This window comes from Lampris incognitus, chromosome 15, assembly GCF_029633865.1.
Source record: "Lampris incognitus isolate fLamInc1 chromosome 15, fLamInc1.hap2, whole genome shotgun sequence".
Lineage (NCBI taxonomy): Eukaryota > Metazoa > Chordata > Actinopteri > Lampriformes > Lampridae > Lampris > Lampris incognitus.
Window position 1 is genome coordinate 49335388 of NC_079225.1, and position 20192 is coordinate 49355579.

Sequence of the window (20192 nt, forward strand, 5' to 3'; positions counted from 1 at the left end):
TTTTAAATTCAGATAAAACCGAGATGCTGGTCATTGGTCCTGCTAGACACAGACACTAATTTGATCAAGTAACGATAACAATCGACAACTCTGTGGTTTCACAAAGTGTGGCAGCCAAAAATCTTGGGTGTTACGTTTGATCCCAGCCTTTCCTTTAATAAGCACATAGCTAAAATTCGCTCTGATGCAGATTCTAACAAGTGCATTTGTTTCATCCAGACTTGATTACCGTAATGTTCTGTTTTCAGGTCCACCACATTATAGTACTAAAAGTCTTCAGATGGTTCAGAATGCTGCAGCTCGACTCCTAACTAAATCTAAGAAATTTGACCATAATACACCAATTCTAAATAAATAAATATCATGATGTGACTGGTATATAGCTAGTATACGTATATCATGTGACTAGTAAATATCATGTGACTAGTAAATATCATGATGTGACTAGTAAATATCATGTGACTAGTAAATATCATGAAATGACTAGTAATTATAACATGATTAAAACAAAGTAAATGAGTTAGTGCCCCCCCACACACACACACATACACACAGAACACAATCTCCTTGACAACCAGTCCAGAGTTGGAGCAGCAGACAGGCAGCTGTGCTATTGGCTGACAGACATGGAGACAGAGTCAGAGATGAGGCATGTTCAAGGTGTTTAATAACAATGATGAGCCGTAGCGATGGTACCAACAAGAGTTCCATCTCTCGGGGATCTGAACCTGGACTTAGAAAAGAAGCAGATTCAATATATCAACATTCAGAAACAAAACCAGGTCCATGCTGTCATAGTGGAACCAGAACATAACAGCTTTGGTGGGTGGGACCAAACCTCCTGACATGTCATTAACAGCAGGACCATTAAAAACCAAACTAAACATCCACTGTGACAGCATCCAAGCCAGCAAATACAAACCAGACCTAATCTCTTCTCACATAACCTTTCTTTTATAACCAAATAACTCATAATCCCATAATTCACTGCAGCAGCTGCCGATCCTCAGGGTGTCTGAAGAAGTGTGCCGTTAGTGCCCCTGTTCTCTGGGATAGGGAAACCCCATACAGCAGAGCCTTTACAGGCCAGGTCTGCCCCACTCAGAACAAACAGGAGCTTCAGAGCCTCGTGTATGTGTGTGTATGTGTGTGTGTATGTGTGTGTGTGTGTGTGTGCGTGCGTGTGAGTGTGTGCATGTGCATTAGGGACCACTGCATGTTGTTTGCTAACATAGCGTCAGAAATATCACCCATATCCTCTTCATCGTGTGTGCAATCTGCTGACAGCCCGCTGGGTCCAGCTGCCATGTTGTGTTGACATTTCACAGAGAAGGACAAAGAGGAATTCTGATATATCCCCCCCCCCCCCAAATACCAACTCGCACCCCACTCTGGGGCAGGTAGGACAGTTAGTAGCAGGGCTTCACAACCCTTACCAGCACCACACTCCAGTCTCCATTATGGTAAACATGAACAAGAATGGGAACAATAACAGTTATAATAATACAGAATAATATTCTGGAGCTGGAGCTGGTTTTGCTTGTGGTTCTACAGTAGGTGTGAGGTTGTCAGAGGCTCTGCTGTTTTCTCATACTTGTTAAGATTCTAACTAATCTCTTATCATTTGTCTCTATGTCTACAGTTTGAGCTCATTGGCAATCTTGGAGGCGATGTTCTTGAAGGCAATGGACGTCCCGGAGATCCTCTTGAAGCGCACGCCATTAAGAGAGAGACGGGGCAACTTGCAAACCTCCATCTCCCATTGGACGAGGCTCTCAGCATGTCCGTCACCATGGACACAGAGCAGCAGGAAGTACTCGCGCTGCTCATAGTCACAACTGTTGTCATCCAGAACCTTGCGAATCTCCCTCATCATGTCTACAGGCTCCATTGACGACGTGGTCTTCATGCTCCATGTGAAGCGCAGAGAACGAGGCTTACTATCCTTAAAGTGGGCGGGTGCTGAGGGGACAGGCTCCTCCTCCTGCTCTGTCACCTTCTGACTGGATGAGAGAAAGAGAGAGAGAGAGAGAGCGAGATATCTATAGGCAAGTGTAGTGTGTCCTTTGACTGCAGGTGTTGTGATGTGCTGATGACAGCTGGTCTCTGCTAAATGCTAATTAGTCTCTATCAGGTAACCAACCATCATGTGGAGGTCTTGCTCTCGTCTAAACATCTAGTTGGCTGCAAAAGAGAGACAGTTAAATCCTGGGTTGTCATGAGGTGGTAGCATGTTACACACAGTGCTATATGGTAATATTTGTGTAGAAAGGGTAATGTGTGCAGTGAACACACTGGATATATTATTGAAGATGTGAGAGAGGCGTTAGCCCCCAAGTCATCCTCGTCTGTATTTAATCATACTGGCTGGGCTGATAGACTACTCGGGCAGAAGCAGGCAGTAAGTTTGACTGAGTCTCTCCTAGTTACTTTCTGGAGTAAATTATAACCAGAGGCTGTGACCAATATCTTGAGAGCTTCTTAAGAGTCATAATTCATTATACTACAGTGTCAACACCCATTAATGTCTCATTATTAATTTAACCTATCAAACTCATATCCTCTACGGTGGGACATAGCCTGTTTGGAATCAACACACTGTTATTTAACACAACTAACCCACAAACCAGTAGAACCCTGATCAAACCAGACAACTGGACCATCATGTCCTCTAACATTAAGCTAACCCCCCCCCCCCATAGACACACACACACACACACACACACACACACACACACCAACATGGTGGGTAGGGGTGGGTGGACTATGTAAAAGAGCAGAACTGCAGTTGGATGGTGGTACTATAATAGTACTGTAGTAGAAATGTGGTAGTACTTGCATCATCTTACCTGGAACCTTCCAGTCTCCCATTCTTCTCAACCTCAGAAGCAGCTCTTAGAGAGAAAGACAGACGGACAGACAGACAGGTTGGCAGACAGAAAAAGAGAAATGGCGCCAGACAAGGTGGGTGGACAGAAGAAACACAGAGAGAAAGACGGGGACAGACAGAGGGTACAGGGGAAGGGACAGAGAGAAAGCAAAAGACATTAAACAGCAAATAAAATAAGCAGAAGAGTATCAATAAACACCAGATGAAGTAAGGAGAGGTAAAGACAGAGATGGAGAGAGAGAGAGGACAGAAAAGCAGAAACAGCGTAGTAGAGAGTAGGAGAGAGAGAGAAAGGCAGAGACAGAAACAGGCAGAGACAGAGTAGTAGAGAGAGAGAGAGAGAGAGAGAGAGAGAGAGAGAGAGAGAGAGAGAGAGAGAGAGAGAGAGAGAGAGAGAGAGAGAGAGAGCGCACACACGAGATGAGCTCCTAAAAAATGATCAAACATTGGGTCTGTAGTGAGACAGAGAATATAGAAAAACAGTCTAAAAGAAGAAGACAACGTAGTATATCACTTTCCTAACAGAGCACCTCCTTTAACCCGACAAGCAAACCAAGTTCTCACATTAAACCTGCCCGAGGAGTTCACAAACATCTAGCTGCCTAACCCGCTAGCTGGCTAACCTGCTAGCTGCCTAACCTGCTAGCTGGCTAACCTGCTAACCTGCTAGCTGCCTAACCTGCTAGCTGCCTAACCTGCTAGCCAACCATAAAGCAAAACCACCCAACAACTAACGTGACCTGGTCTAACGTGACCTAGTCTAACGTGACCTAGTCTAACGTGACCTGGTCTAACATTACCTGGTCTAACGTTACCTGGTCTAACGTCACCTGGTCTAATGTCTCCTGGTCTAACGTTACCTGGTCTAACGTGATCTGGTCTAACGTTACCTGGTCTAACGTGATCTGGTCTAACGTGATCTGGTCTAACGTTACCTGGTCTAACGTGATCTGGTCTAACGTTATCTATTCTAACGTTACCTGGTCTAAGTTTACCTGGTCTAACGTTACCTGGTCTAACGTCACCTGGTCTAACGTCACCTGGTCTAACGTCACCTGGTCTAACGTTACCTGGTCTAACGTGATCTGGTCTAACGTTACCTGGTCTAACGTAATCTGGTCTAACGTGACCTGGTCTAACGTTACCTGGTCTAACGTGACCTGGTCTAACGTTACCTGGTCTAACGTGACCTGGTCTAACGTGACCTGGTCTAACGTTACCTGGTCTAACGTGATCTGGTCTAACGTGACCCGGTCTAACGTTACCTGGTCTAACGTGACCTGGTCTAACGTTACCTGGTCTAACGTGACCTGGTCTAACGTGACCTGGTCTAACGTGACCTGGTCTAACGTTACCTGGTCTAACGTTACCTGGTCTAACGTTACCTGGTCTAACGTGACCCGGTCTAACATTACAGATACAACCCAAAGAAACACGCCACCAGCCGACGCAGAGGGAAAGGTAGGACACATACACTACCGTTCAAAAGTTTGGGATCACCCAAACAATTTCGTGTTTTCCATGAAAAGTCACACTTATTCACCACCATATGTTGTGAAATGAATAGAAAATAGAGTCAAGACATTGACAAGGTTAGAAATAATGATTTTTATTTGAAATAAGATTTTTTTTACATCAAACTTTGCTTTCGTTAAAGAATCCTCCATTTGCAGCAATTACAGCATTGCAGACCTTTGGCATTCTAGCTGTTAATTTGTTGAGGTAATCTGGAGAAATTGCACCCCACGCTTCCAGAAGCAGCTCCCACAAGTTGGATTGGTTGGATGGGCACTTCTTTGAGCAGATTGAGTTTCTGGAGCATCACATTTGTGGGGTCAATTAAACGCTCAAAATGGCCAGAAAAAGAGAACTTTCATCTGAAACTCGACAGTCTATTCTTGTTCTTAGAAATGAAGGCTATTCCATGCGAGAAATTGCTAAGAAATTGAAGATTTCCTACACCGGTGTGTACTACTCCCTTCAGAGGACAGCACAAACAGGCTCTAACAGGTACTATTTAATGAAGATGCCAGTTGGGGACCTGTGAGGCGTCTGTTTCTCAAACTAGAGACTCTAATGTACTTATCTTCTTGCTCAGTTGCCTGTTTGTGCTGTCCTCTGAAGGGAGTAGTACACACCGGTGTAGGAAATCTTCAATTTCTTAGCAATTTCTCGCATGGAATAGCCTTCATTTCTAAGAACAAGAATAGACTGTCGAGTTTCAGATGAAAGTTCTCTTTTTCTGGCCATTTTGAGCGTTTAATTGACCCCACAAATGTGATGCTCCAGAAACTCAATCTGCTCAAAGAAGTGCCCATCCAACCAATCCAACTTGTGGGAGCTGCTTCTGGAAGCGTGGGGTGCAATTTCTCCAGATTACCTCAACAAATTAACAGCTAGAATGCCAAAGGTCTGCAATGCTGTAATTGCTGCAAATGGAGGATTCTTTGACGAAAGCAAAGTTTGATGTAAAAAAAATCTTATTTCAAATACAAATCATTATTTCTAACCTTGTCAATGTCTTGACTCTATTTTCTATTCATTTCACAACATATGGTGGTGAATAAGTGTGACTTTTCATGGAAAACACAAAATTGTTTGGGTGATCCCAAACTTTTGAACGGTAGTGTATATGTATATGAATATTGAATACTAGAGACAGAGTAGTAGAGACAGAGCAGTACAGAGAGGCCCTCCACACTGAATTCTGCAGAAAATGTTTAAATGTTCAAAGAAGGCCTGCCGAGCAGAACTGGGGCGTTTCCCACTACTGTTAAACATCCAAAAACGGGCCATAACATTTTGGACACATCTAAACTCAAGCCCAAAAGACACACTTCCATTCAAGGCATTAAAAACCCAAGAGCTGAACCCTGAAAACAGTCCCCTCAGTCTGCTGATGGGGAAGCTAACCAACCAGGCTCCCATCAGTACCGCCTCAAAACACAGCAGAATAACGCGTGATGAATAAATCAAAAGATCTGTATTTGGAACATTGGAGAAATGAAACTAAAACCCAAAGTAGACTAAACTGTTATTTGACCCTAAACAGAGAATATAGACTGGCCGACTATCTCCACTCTGTCAGAGATACGAAGCAGAGACGGATCCTGACCACATACAGGCTCAGTGACCACCAGCAGGCTATAGAAACAGGAAGATACAGACGAACATGGCTACCCAGAGAGGAGCGTATATGTGGTCACTGCTCGACAGGGGAGGTAGAAACAGAGACGCACTTCCTCCTCCACTGTGAGAAGTTCTCTTCAGTAAGAGACTTCCACTTCGGGGAAACAGCCAAGAAAACACCAAACCTCCTACTGTTAAGCCCAGAGGAGAACCTGGCAGTTCTCCTGGTGAAGGAACAACAGCTCCTCTGGCAGCTAAATACGTATCTGCTGCCACAGCCTGCGGGACTCACAACCACTACTATAAGATCCCCAAAATTATATCTATTAAGTAACTGTGTTAAACTGTACAACATTAATTGCACTGTACTGTATGGCAATAAAAAAAATGACTGCTTCAGTAGGCCAAAATACGGAATCTGCTTATGTGATGACACCTATGTATTAATATGTGATGCAATGTGAATTTAATGTGTATTTAACATGTGATGTAATGTGAATTTCATGTGTATTAATATGTGATGTAATGTGAACTTAATGTGTATTTAACATGCGATGTAATGTGAATTTAATGTGTATCAATATGTGATGTAATGTGAATTTAATGTATTTAACATGTGATGTAATGTGAATTTAATGTGTATTTAATGTGATGCATTGTGAATTTAATGTGTATTAATATGTGTTGTAATGGGAATTTAATGTGTATCAATATGTGATGTAATGTGAATTTAATGTGTATTTAACATGTGATGTAATGTGAATTTAATGTGTATCAATATGTGATGTAATGTGAATTTAATGTGTATTTAACATGTGATGTAATTTGAATTTAATGTTTATCAATATGTGATGTAATGTGAATTTAACGTGTATATGTGATGTATTGTGAATTTAATGTGTATTAATATGTGTTGTAATGGAAATTTAATGTGTATTTAATATGTGATGTATTGTGAATTTAATGTGTATTAATATGTGTTGTAATGGGAATTTAATGTGTATTAAACGTGATATAATGTGAATTTAATGTGTATTTAACATGTGATATAATGTGTATTTAACATGATGTAATGTGAATTTAATGTGTATTTAACGTGATGTAATGTGAATTTAATGTGTATTTAATATGTGTTGTAATGTTTTAATCTTCTGCAAACTGCTTTAGCAACAACATATTTTTTGCTCCTGCCAATAAAGCTGTTTGAATTTGAATTTGAGAGAGTAGTATAGACAGAGTAGTAGAGAGAGAGAGAGAGAGAGAGAGAGAGAGAGAGAGAGAGAGAGAGAGGGTGTAATCTGGGGGTCTCCCTGGCTCTCCCTGGTTCAGTCTGAGAAGGGGGGAGTGTTCATCCATCATGCAGGTATAGATGACCAATCAGAGTATTGGACAATACTTTCAATTTGAAACACCAACATGCTGGAGAGCGTTAACCTCCATCCTCCGGCCAACTACACCCTCTGCTATTCAACACGGTTAATTAACTAGACCATTTTCTGAACCTAGTCATTTCACTTTATCCAATTTTATGAACTAATTCATCAACCACACCATGCCTTAAAAGTAGAATATGTAATAATGGCAAACAGCAATTTGTGTGGCAGGGTTGCAACGGTGTGTTGGGCCCTCATTAGTCTGGTGCCGTCACATTGCCACAACACCGCAAAACAAGCACGCGCGCAAGCACACGCAAGCACACACGCGCGCGCGCGCGCGCACACACACACACACACACACACACACACACACACACACACACACACACACACACACACACACACACACACACACACACACTTCAGACCAAACTAAACATGGAAGCAAAGTGCAGTAACCAAGTGAGGGTCGTGGCCTAGAAGCCGCTGTTTGTCATCACTGCAGACTCTACCTTTAGGGATCGAGCTAATTAACACCCTGATTTCTTTGAGCTAGGTAGCCACGCCCCACTTTACTTAACCCAGTAGGGCTAATGTGTAGAGCACAGCTATCCTGACACAGATAAGTAGGCAGTAGACAAAAAGACAAGGGCAAGGTTGTGGCAAGGGTAGCAGTGGTACTAGCTGGAGTATGGGTATTGGTAGTATTAACAAAAATAGGCTGGCAGTCTTACTTATATGTGTATATACATATGTATATGTGTGTGTGTATGTATGTGTGTGTGTGTGTGTGTGTATATATATGTATATACACACACACACACACACACACACACATATATACATATATATACACACACACACACACACACACACACACACACATATATATACATATACATACACTCACTGGCCACTTTATTAGGTACACCTTGCTAGTACCGGGTTGGACCCCCTTTTGTCTTCAGAACTGCCTTAATCCTTCGTGGCATAGATTCAACAAGGTACTGGAAACATTCCTCAGAGAGTTTGGTCCATATTGACATGATAGCATCACGCAGTTGCTGCAGATTTATCGGCTGTACATATATATATATATATATATATACACTCACCGGCAACTTTATTAGACACACCTGTCCAACTGCTCGTTAACGCAAATTTCTAATCAGCCAATCACATGGCAGCAACTCAATGCATTTAGGCATGTAGACATGGTCAAGACGATCTGCTGCAGTTCAAACCGAGCATCAGAATGGGGAAGAAAGGTGATTTAAGCGACTTTGAACGTGGCATGGTTGTTGGTGCCAGACGGGCTGGTCTGAGTATTTCAGAAACTGCTGATCTACTGGGATTTTCACGCACAACAATCTCTAGGGTTTACAGAGAATGGTCCGAAAAAGAGAAAATATCCAGTGAGCGGCAGTTCTGTGGGCGAAAATGCCTTGTTGATGCCAGAGGTCAGAGGAGAATGGCCAGACTGGTTCGAGCTGATAGAAAGGCAACAGTAACTCAAATAACCACTCATTACAACCGAGGTATGCAGAAGAGCATCTCTGAACACACAACACGTCGAACCTTGAGGCAGATGGGCTACAGCAGCAGAAGACCACACCGGGTGCCACTCCTGTCAGCTAAGAACAGGAAACTGAGGCTACAATTCACACAGGCTCACCAAAATTGGACAATAGAAGATTGGAAAAACGTTGCCTGGTCTGATGAGTCTCAATTTCTGCTGCGACATTCGGATGGTAGGGTCAGAATTTGGCGTCAACAACATGAAAGCATGGATCCATCCTGCCTTGTATCAACGGTTCAGGCTGGTGGTGGTGGTGTAATGGTGTGGGGGATATTTTCTTGGCACACTTTGGGCCCCTTAGTACCAATTGAGCATCGTGTCAACGCCACAGCCTACCTGAGTATTGTTGCTGACCATGTCCATCCCTTTATGACCACAGTGTTCCCATCTTCTGATGGCTACTTCCAGCAGGATAACGCGCCATGTCATAAAGCTCGAATCATCTCAGACTGGTTTCTTGAACATGACAATGAGTTCACTGTACTCAAATGGCCTCCACAGTCACCAGATCTCAATCCAATAGAGCACCTTTGGGATGTAGTGGACCGGGAGATTCGCATCATGGATGTGCAGCCGACAAATCTGCAGCAACTGCGTGATGCTATCATGTCAATATGGACCAAACTTTCTGAGGAATGTTTCCAGTACCTTGTTGAATCTACGCCCCGAAGGATTAAGGCAGTTCTGAAGGCAAAAGGGGGTCAAACCCGGTACTAGCAAGGTGTACCTAATAAAGTGGCCGGTGAGTGTATATATATATTACCCCTTTTTCTCTCCAATTGTACTTGGCCAATTACCCTATTTTCTGAGCCATCCCGGTCTCTGCTCCGACCCCTCTGCCGATCCAGGGAGGGCTGCAGACTACCACGTGCCTCCTCTGATACATGTGGAGTCACCAGCCGCTTCTTTTCACCTGACAGTGAGGAGTTTCACCAGGGGGATGTAGCATGTGGGAAGATCACGCTAACCCCCAGTTCCCCTTCCCCCCTGAACAGGCGCCCTGACCGACCAGAGGAGGTGCTAGTGCAGTGACCAGGACACATACCCACATCCGGCTTCCCACCCGCAGACACGACCAATTGTGTTTGCAGGGACGCCCGACCAAGCCAGAGCTAACACGGAGATTCGACTGGCGATCCCTGTGTTGGTAGGCAATGGAATAGACTGCTACGCTACCTGGACACTCCTAGTCTGGCAGTCTTTGCCAGGAGCTTAGACACTGAGTCTGACAACTATGCCTTATCACCAGGACCCATCCGGCTCCACCCAGGGTCCGGCTGCAGAGGTGAAATGGGGGGTGCAGTGATGAGGCCAGCAACTAGAGGATACGCTGATGAGTGGGTGGGTCGGGAGGTTTTGCAGTTCCACTACCTAAATTCTGCAACAATCCACCTGTAAATCATCAGCGCACTGACCCGTCCACATTCAGAGCCCAGTACAGTGTAGTGGACAGGATGTTAGAGGGGACTACTTTGTTAGATCAGCAGAACAGAGGTGGTGGCTGACATCTTTCTGACAGCAAACATTCTTTTGAGTGAGTGGCATAACAACAGATTAGCAGTTCATTCATAGAATTCATAGCACACTGCTGGTAGATGGCTAGCTACTACCTGGAATGCTAACAGTGTTTTATAGTCAGCTACCACTCATGTCCAGATGTGGATTAAATTAAGTAAGGCCATGGCTCTGTTCTTCAGAGCCATACATCCACTAAAGTGGTGCTCAGTCTTGTCATGGAGTGTTGTGCGTGGGCTGGTTTTTAGTCCAACCCTGCACCAGCTGATTTCAATGATGAACACACCTTCTACAAGACAGGCGAGGCCTTAGTGAGATCAGCTGCTGTAGTGTTGGACTTGAAAGAAAACCAGCATAAACACGATTGTCCATGACACACGTACCATAACACTATTCTAACCCATAGATTTAGCCATTACTGTATTAATGAGTGTATATGTGTGTCTACCAATATGGGGATCGCCTGTTCGAAGCCCTGTGTTACCTCCGGCTTGGTTGGGCATCCCTACAGACTCAATTGGCCGTATCTGCGAGTGGGAAGCCGGATGTGGGTATGTGTCCTGATTGCTGCACTAGCGCGCCTCCTCTGGTCGGTCGGGGCGCCTGTTCAGGGAGGAGGGGGAACCGGGGGGGAATAGTGTGATCCTCCCACGCGCTACATCCCCCTGGTGAAACTCTTCACTGTCAGGTGAAAAGAAGGGGCTGGTGACTCCACATGTATGGGAGAATGCATGTGGTAGTCTGCTACTCAGACAGTGGGGTGATTTGCCAGGTACAACTGCGGAGAAAAGGGGGGGGGTGTAAATTTAGTGCGTAATGCCTTCTGCTGTATGTCAGTCCACCAACATTATGGCATGGAAATGGGCATGTCTTTACCACTCAAGTATCTATAGATACATGTGAACAGCCATGCAGGCTTGGCTGGTCCTGTTAGGTGACCACTTTCATGTAGACACCAAAATAAAAAGCAACAAATTTCTGACATGCAGAATCGCACCGCTATCAGTGCTCCAGGAGCTGTGAGTTCAGTTTCCCAGTATTTGAAAAGCTGTAATTTTGCAGTTACAGGTCAAGCATCCAGCTAAAGAGGTAGCGCTTCCTACCTTTTAGAAAATCTGAATGACATGTTTTCTAAAAAAACAAGTTAATAAAGTACCTACATGTACGTGTTGACTCACGTTGGTTAGCAGAGTGCTTCTGCTGCTTGTTCACAGTAAACTGTGACCAGCAGGGGGACTAATTAGTTCTCCCTGTATGTGTATCCTGTATGTACAGGATACACACCTAATGTATATGAAACCTGTGTGCTAAAAAGACAAGACATGTCGAGCTGGCTTTGGTGTCATAAAGCTGTAGTGTGCTCTGCAGTGCACTTCCACCAACACATTGTACTGGTACACACTAGTATTGCAACACATTGTACTGGTACACACTAGTATTGCAATAGGGCAGTATGACTCTTGTATTCAGTATTACTCAGTCCAATATCATTCTTGTCAGGTATTTTACCAAGTCCATGTTATTCTTTTTATTCCCAACAATGGTTTTACTATAATGCTCCTTTCCCACTGGACAAAAACCCCACTGACACCCGCTAACACCTAGCTTTTGTCTTAAGTGGGAAAGGTTACAATGGGCACTCAGTCCCAGGGCAAATGGCTCTGTGGTAGTCATGGCTATTTATTGGCTCCAGCTCCGATCGACAGTGATGGAAACACGACACCTGGCTAGACACCCTAAAATTTGCTATGCTAAAAAGTGATCGCCTGCCAAAAAGTGATTGTCGTCCATGGTTTCCACTTGCCAAAAACTGATTGCAGCTCCTACCTTGTGACTGAAAGCTTGTTTCTGCCTCACAACAACTTGAAATATATATCGTGATACAGCTTCAGTAATCACTTTTTGGCACGACACCGGCAAATTCGTGGCATCGAATATGACATACCAGAAAAAATCAATTGGAAAGGCATTCTCGTCTACTGGCAAATGGGAAAGAGGTCAATCACATATTTCTAGTGGGTAATCCCATGTTTAAAAACCCCGTATAACATGCTAATTTTGGTGGGAAAAGGACATTAAGTGAATGATGCTCCTGGACAGAAGTATGGGGGACATTCTACTACAAGAGCCTGAAGCTGTTGTCCTACTTCAGGCTGATCTGGGATCTGTCTGGACACTGTGGTACCTGGTCCATATCAAGAACATTAGTATTAAGATACAGGGTTATGAAGGACGACAAAATTATTCGAGATTTGTGGGTTTCTAGTTCATAGAGGGTGCTATTATATTATTATTAATACTATTATATAATATTTTTATAGAATATTAAATTATAACTTACAGGCCCACCTTGCACATTTAGCATTCATAACATTTCATGTTGACCTGAGGTGGCTAACCTGCGGGTAAGTTTGGAGGTGAGTTTGGTGAAGAGGTTGGTGGAGCCACGACTTCGGGATTGGGACAGGGGTGTGGCATCATGGGAGAGGGTGGGGGATGCGGGGGGGCCATTGTAGGTAGCGGTCCTGCGTTCGCGGAGCTGATCGCCATGAAAAGTGCTGCGACTAGCCGTCCCCCGCGGAAAACGCAGTCTGTCTGGGGGCGTGGCTCCACTGCTGACACTGTGGGTGGAGGCTCCATCTGCAGTTTTTTGGGTGGATGTGGTGACCGTGCTGGACATGAGGACAGGTAGAGACACATAAAAGAGAGGAGTCAAAGGTTAATAATACTGGTGGGCGGACGGAAACATGGCAGCCCATTCATTCCTATGATAGCTGTCTTTCTTCACAGGATCGCCCCGAAAGGCATCTCAGTAAACAAAGGACAACATTGACAGGGAGCGAGACATTCAGACTTCCAGTTTGAATGTCTCTGTGATTGTTCTAGAAACGCAGAGTTGTTGGTGTTTTGCTCTGCAGAGCAGCATCAGACTCGATTAACTAGCATACTGACTGGTTGGACAGAAAGAGAGAGACGTCTTCAGTGTGGAAGAGTGGGTTGTGTCAGAGCGCTGTGATTGGCTGAGACAGGATATGGTAACAGACTACAGCTGTTATTATGGGGAAGCTTCCTGTCATCTGACTGGACGGCTGGTTGAATGCAGGCTGCGTCCTCCCGGCTCACCTGTTCTCTTTGCCATTCTGAATGACAGCGTGACGGTCGGCTGCACTCCTCTCAGTACACACATAGGTATTCCTCCTGGTCATACCTCCTGACACACCCTGAGAGAGAGACACACACACAGGGAGAGAGAGACACACACACACAGATACACACACACACACACACACACACACACAGAGGGAGACACAGAGAGACAGAGACACAGAGAGAGAGACAGACACACAGACAGAGACACGGAGAGAGACACAGAGAGAGAGACAGAGAGACACACAAAGAGAGATATACACAGAGACACACACAGAGACACAGAGAGAGAAAATATCGATAAATTGCCCTGCCCCAGTCTGTAGTGCACAGAATAGTGTGGGAATTATGTGGCTTGGACTGGCAGTCTATTCTGTGTGTGTGTGTGTGTGTGTGTGTGTGTGAGAACACGCCTGTGTATTTGGCTCTGGGTGTGTATAATAATGCCCACAATATCGATAGTGAGGTATTAGGTAAGAGTTATCATGATATTTTATATGTCTTCTTCCACTGTAACTTAATAATTCTCTATCTCACAAAAGAGACTCATTGTATGTTTTCATTTCATGCACTCTTTTTCTGTCTCTTGTTGGAATATCCAGGGTCTCTTCTCATCTTCCTTTGGGATGAAGAGTAGAGACCCTGACTTCTTAAAAAACATCGATAATGTCGACATAGTCATATTAACTGAAAGCTGGTGAAACCTGGGGAAGACAGGAGCCTCCACATTGGGGTTTACAGGAAACCTACACAAACAAACCAATATCTACTTTTCGACTCACACCACCCACTGGAACACAAACTGAGCGTCATCAGAACTCTACAACACAGAGCTGACAATGTGCCCAGCAGCACTCAGGCCCAACGGGAAGAACACAAACACCTGAGGGGAGCTTTAAAAACCTGTGGCTGACCCAGTTGGACCTTTGTGAAAACTGCAACACGTTCCAGAAAGACCAACCAGGTGAGCGATGAGGAGAAAAGGAACAGAAGGAATAACACAGTCATCCCATATGTTTCTGGGGTCTCCGAGAAACTCAGGAGAATTTTCAACAAACACCGCATCCCGGTATACTTCAAACCCAGCAACACACTCCGACAAAGACTGGTTCATCCCAAAGACCGTGTACCACACACCCAAAAGAGCAATCTGGTGTATGCTGTACAATGCAATGAGGATTGCACTGACCTATACATAGGAGAAACCAAACAACCACTACACAAACGGATGGCCCAACACAGAAGGCCACACTCCTCAGGACAAGACTCAGCAGTCTATCTACACCTAAAGGAGAAGACACACTCCTTCCAGGACAGCAACGTACACATTTTGGACAGAGAAGATAGATGGTTTGAAAGAGGGGTGAAGGAAGCCATCTATGAGAAACTGGAAAAACCATCCCTCAACAGAGGAGGAGGTCTGCAACACCACCTATCTCCCACTTACAATGCCGTCCTTTCATCTGTACCCAGAAGACTCAAGAAGCCTAGGCTCCAAGAACAACAGTCGCTCACTAACGGCTCCAACGACTCATGACCACTGAATAATGAAGTCGAAACTAACACCCCCAACGACCGTCGCGGCTAAACATCGGCTCACAAAGAGCCATGCACATCAATACCTCTGATAACGACGGGCGTTGCTAAACATCGGAACACAAAGAGCCATGGACATCATTAGCTCTGATAACGACTCCAAAGAGGCTAAATATCTGAGTCTCATCACCAGCCGGTCAGAATAGCTTGGTCTAGTCAGAAAGGCACAAACTGATGAAGCCTCTTGGATGAGAGGCGAAACGTCTTCATGGACATACCTGTATACCAAGTCCAGTTGCACTTGATTCAATTCCTTTGGAAAACCTGGTGTTGTGAAGACATAATCACCCACTGTCCCTCAGGTTACAATGAAATAATTATTCCGTCGACTAAACTCAACTCAGTACATCGTGGACGAGACTCCGGAGGTATTTTGATATGGTACAGAAGATATTTAGCCAGCCACATTTCAAAAATTAAAATTGGAACATCTCACTGCTGGCTAAAACTCAGCAATAAAATTGGCATATCAAACAAAGATATCTATCTCTGTGCTCTATAGTCTCCCCCAACTGAATCTCCATATTATGATGAGGATTTCCTGAGTAACCTCCATGAAGAGGTAAGCCTTTTCCAGGCCCAGGGAAATGTGCTGCTGTGCGGAGATTTTAACACAAGAACAGGTTCAGTAAGTGATACCATTGACCCTCAGGGTAACAGACATGTGTTTGGTCAACATTCCCTGTACCTCTCACCAACCCTCATCAAAAGGAGCTCCCTTGACTGTACTGTGAACAAGGCTGGTAAGGAGCTAGCTCACCTCTGTCGTGCCTCTGGCCTGTACACACTTAATGGTAGGATCAGAGGAGACTCTCTGGGAAGGTTCACATGTTGTCCAGGTCTTGGAGCTAGTGTAGTTGACTATGCAATAACTGACATGGACTCCACCTCCTTCGACGCATTCACTGTCAGACAACAAACTCCTCTTTCTGACCATAACCAAATTATGATTTTCTTCAAAACAATTAACCTGACTCAAATGCCTATAGAGGAGCCCAGCAAGCTGTTCAAAATTAATAAGACCTACAGATGGGCTCCAGACAGTGTAGAAAAATGTATCAATATCCTGAATTCATCCAAATTACTCAATATGATTACTAACTTCATTAACAAACCGTTTGGAACTAACAAGGAAAATACCAACCAAGCTGTCAATGAAATTAATTATATATTTCAGACGGCAGCAAACATGGCCCTACCAAGGACCACCAACAACAAAAAGAAACAATCTAAACATGAAAAATGGTTTGACGATGACTGTAAAAATATAAGAAAGGAACTGCGTAAATTGTCAAACCTGAAACACTACCAACCTCAAGATATGGATATAAGAAAGAAATATAGCGAAACATTAAAACTATATAAACACACATTAAGAATGAAAAAACAAAGCCATGTAGATAGAACCCTACAGGAAATAGAACATTCCCTGAGTCAAAACCAATTCTGGGAAATGTGGAATAATTTGAGCTCTACAAAACCACAAGACTTGCCTATCCAAAATGGAGAAATTTGGAAAAATCATTTTGAACATATCTATTCGGAAATCCAACAAGAACACTCAAATTCCAATTACAATCTGATCAAACAAAAATTACGGTTGCTCGAATGCACTATAAAAGACAACCAAAACACTGGATTTTCTAATAACACAAGAAGAATTGGCACAGATGCTCAAATCCTTAAAGCCCAATAAAGCTTGTGGCCTTGACAGCATCAGAAGCGAGATGCTTAAAACAGAACACCTGAGCTGCAAAGGACAGTACTCACATTATTCAACATCATTCTAAATTCGGGATATTTTCCTGACATCTGGAGCAAAGGGCTTATAACTCCTATTCATAAAAATGGAGACAAATTGGATCCTAATAATTTCAGAGGCATTTGTGTGAGCAGTAGTCTGGCGAAGGTGTTTAATAGCATTTTGAACAATCGAATTCTAACCCTCCTTAACGAACACAATGTCCTGAGCAAAGGTCAAATTGGCTTCCTCCCAAATCACCGGACTACGGGCCATATTTACACCCTACACACCCTCATAAATGAAAATGTGAATCAAGCCAAAAATGGAAAAATATTTGCTTGTTTTATTGACTTCTAAAAAGCTTTCGACTCTATTTGGCACAAAGGACTATACTATAAACTTTTACAAAGTGGTGTAGGGGGTAAAGTGTATGACATAATAAAGTCAATGTATTCGGACAACAAATGTGCAGTTAAGATTGGAGACAAACACACCGAGTTCTTCACTCAGAATAGAGGGGTGAGACAGGGCTGTGGACTTAGCCCGACATATATATTAATGAACTGGCGGTGCAGCTGGAACAGTCTGCAGCCCCAGGTCTCCCCCTGTATGACATGGAAGTAAAATTCTTGCTTTATGCAGATGATCTAGTTTTGTTGTCACCAACTGCAGGTGGGCTGCAACAACTACTAGACCTGCTTGAGGACTATTGCCAGTACTGGGCCCTGGCAATAAATCCAAAAAAGACAAAAGTAACGGTCTTCCAGAAGAAGCCTAGATGTCAGGAAAATAGATACCAGTTGACTCTAGGTAGCATCACCTTAGAGCATACGATGCAGTATACGTACCTTGGTCTAATTATTACAGCATCAGGGAGTTTCAGTAGCGCAGTGAATAACCTAAAACAAAAAGCTCGCAGAGCTCTATATGCAATTAAAAATAAATTCTTTTAACATTGATATACCAATCTCCATCTGGTGCAAACTGTTTGATAGTGTAATTCTGCCCATTGCACTATATGGAAGTGAGGTATGGGGTCCACTCAGTCTTTCCAGCTACACTAGATGGGACAAACATCCAGCAGAAACCCTACATGCTGAATTCTGTAGAATGATTCTGAAAATACAAAGGAAAACACCAAACAACGCATGTAGGGCAGAGTTAGGCTGGTTTCCATTACTGATAAATGTACAAAAAAGATCTCTAAACTTCTGGATGCACTTAAATACAAACCCAACAAATACATTGCACTTTAAAGCTCTGAAAACCCAAGACCTGAACCCCGAAAAGAGTCCCCTGAAGCAGCTGGTTCTGAGACTCACTAACCCTTTAACAAATACTAAGACCAACCAACCTCAGGCCAGCACTACATTCCAAACAAACATTACAATAAATCAGCTATAAAACAAACAAACATTACGATAAATCAGCTATAAAACAAACAAACATGAGGATAAATCAGGCTATAAAACACAGCAAGAACAATTATTTGAAAGATTGGAACGCTGAAATCAAAACTCAAAACAAACTATAAGTCTATCGGGCCCTAAAAACAAACTATGTGTTAGGGCTCGGTCTGTTGACCAACCTGGCAACCAGCAATGAGAGCGGGGGAAGGGCGCGTCTGAAACACCTGCAGCCTACCTACTCGTTAACCACTCTAGTATAAGTTTGTTTGCTTTCCAGAACTCGTCGCGAGTTCGCCCTGAACAGTCCCGTGAGTAAATTCTTCGTCTCGAGTTTTGTGACATTTCTGTGTCTCCCGGTGGAGTACAGATTGTAGTATTCTCCGTGTTTTTGCTTGTTTGATTATTCCCTTGTGTCAGTTCTCCTTGAGAGCTTGTTCGGAGAGGAACTCTCTTTGTGTTTTCCCATTGGATTTTCCCATCGTGATTTTCTAGTTGAGATCAAGTTTTTGATATTCTAATTTCTCCTCTCTCACTGTGGATCTTATTACTCGGTTGGACTTCTACCTTAAAGGAGCAGTTTGTGTTTTTTCCCCTTTCGGACTTTAAAGGAGCAGTTCGTGTTTTTTTCCCTTTCGGACTTTAAAGGAGCAGTTTACGTTTTTTCCCTTTCGGACTTTAAAGGAGCAGTTTGTGTTTTTTTCCCTTTCGGACTTTAAAGGAGCAGTTTGTGTTTTTTTTCCCTTTCGGACTTTAAAGGAGCAGTTTGTGTTTTTTTCCCTTTCGGACTTTAAGGGAGCAGTTTACGTTTTTTCCTTTTCGGATTAAGGGGGCAGTTTACGTTTTCCCATTTTTAAGAAGCTATTCTCAAGTTCCGCCTGAAGCGCCTCCCCCTTCTGTCCAGGCCCGGCCGGCTCTCCTCTACGAGTCCTGCCAGGTTGGTGCTTTACTTTGTCTTGTGTTGTCGCTATTGGGTTCGTTCTACAAACCCTAACACTATGATTTGGAAGAACACCTCTTAACTGTCAGAGACAGGAAGCAGCGACAGATCCTCACCAAAGACAGGCTCAGTGACCACAGTCTAGCCATTGAAAAGGGGAGACATAAAAAGACGTGGTTGCCAAAAGAGCAACGAACATGTGGTCAGTGCATGATAGATGAGGTGGAGACAGAGGGGCACTTCCTCCTTAAATGTGACAAATTTGAAAATCAGCGACGGGCTTTTGTCCAGGAGCTGGAACATGTGATTCCAGAGTACCAGGAAATGGACGACGCAGGTAAGCTGCGGGTGGTCCTGGGAGGGGGGGCAGCGGCGAGCATTGCAGCAAGATTTATATTTTCCTGCCACAACCTGAGAGACAGTGGGTGAGAGCACCTATTGCTACCATTGTTGTTTAATATCATAATCATTGTTGTTGTTGCTGTTATTATTATAATCATTGTTGTGTTGTGTTGTTGTTGTTTTACATGCTTTGGCAATATGTACACAAACATATGTCATGCCAGTAAAGCACATACTGAATTGAATTGAATTGAAAGAGACACAGAGAGACACAGAGAGAGACACAGGGAAAGACATAATTAAAACAATGTATACAATAATAAATGTGCTGTGAACATTGCCAATATGGAAACAGATTTTTCCCCTAAAGTAGAGGTGTGAAATAGGGCTGCAGCCTCAGCCCCACCCTGTTTAACATTTATACTGATGAACTGGCAACATTTCTAGAACAATCAGATACCCCTGGTCTCACCCTCTCTGACACAGAAATTAAATGCTTACTTTTTACAGATGATCTAATATTATTAG

At 43.6% G+C, this 20192-nt stretch overlaps 1 protein-coding gene across 6 annotated transcripts in view; it reads right to left on the reverse strand.

The window, feature by feature from the left end:
- Positions 1-652: 652 nt before the first annotated feature.
- Positions 653-20192, reverse strand: part of LOC130124726 (MAP/microtubule affinity-regulating kinase 3-like) — a 96967-nt gene continuing 77427 nt past the window's right edge. For 5 of the 6 annotated variants that reach the window (XM_056294057.1, XM_056294053.1, XM_056294055.1 and 2 more), the window contains 4 exons: positions 13613-13710; positions 12889-13161; positions 2850-2894; positions 653-2003 (listed from right to left, as the gene is read on the reverse strand). In XM_056294057.1, the coding sequence (XP_056150032.1) occupies positions 1637-2003; positions 2850-2894; positions 12889-13161; positions 13613-13710 (783 nt within the window). In that variant the 3' untranslated portion in view covers positions 653-1636. The remainder of the gene's footprint in view (positions 2004-2849; positions 2895-12888; positions 13162-13612; positions 13711-20192) is intronic. The other variant, XM_056294056.1, reaches the window with a different exon arrangement.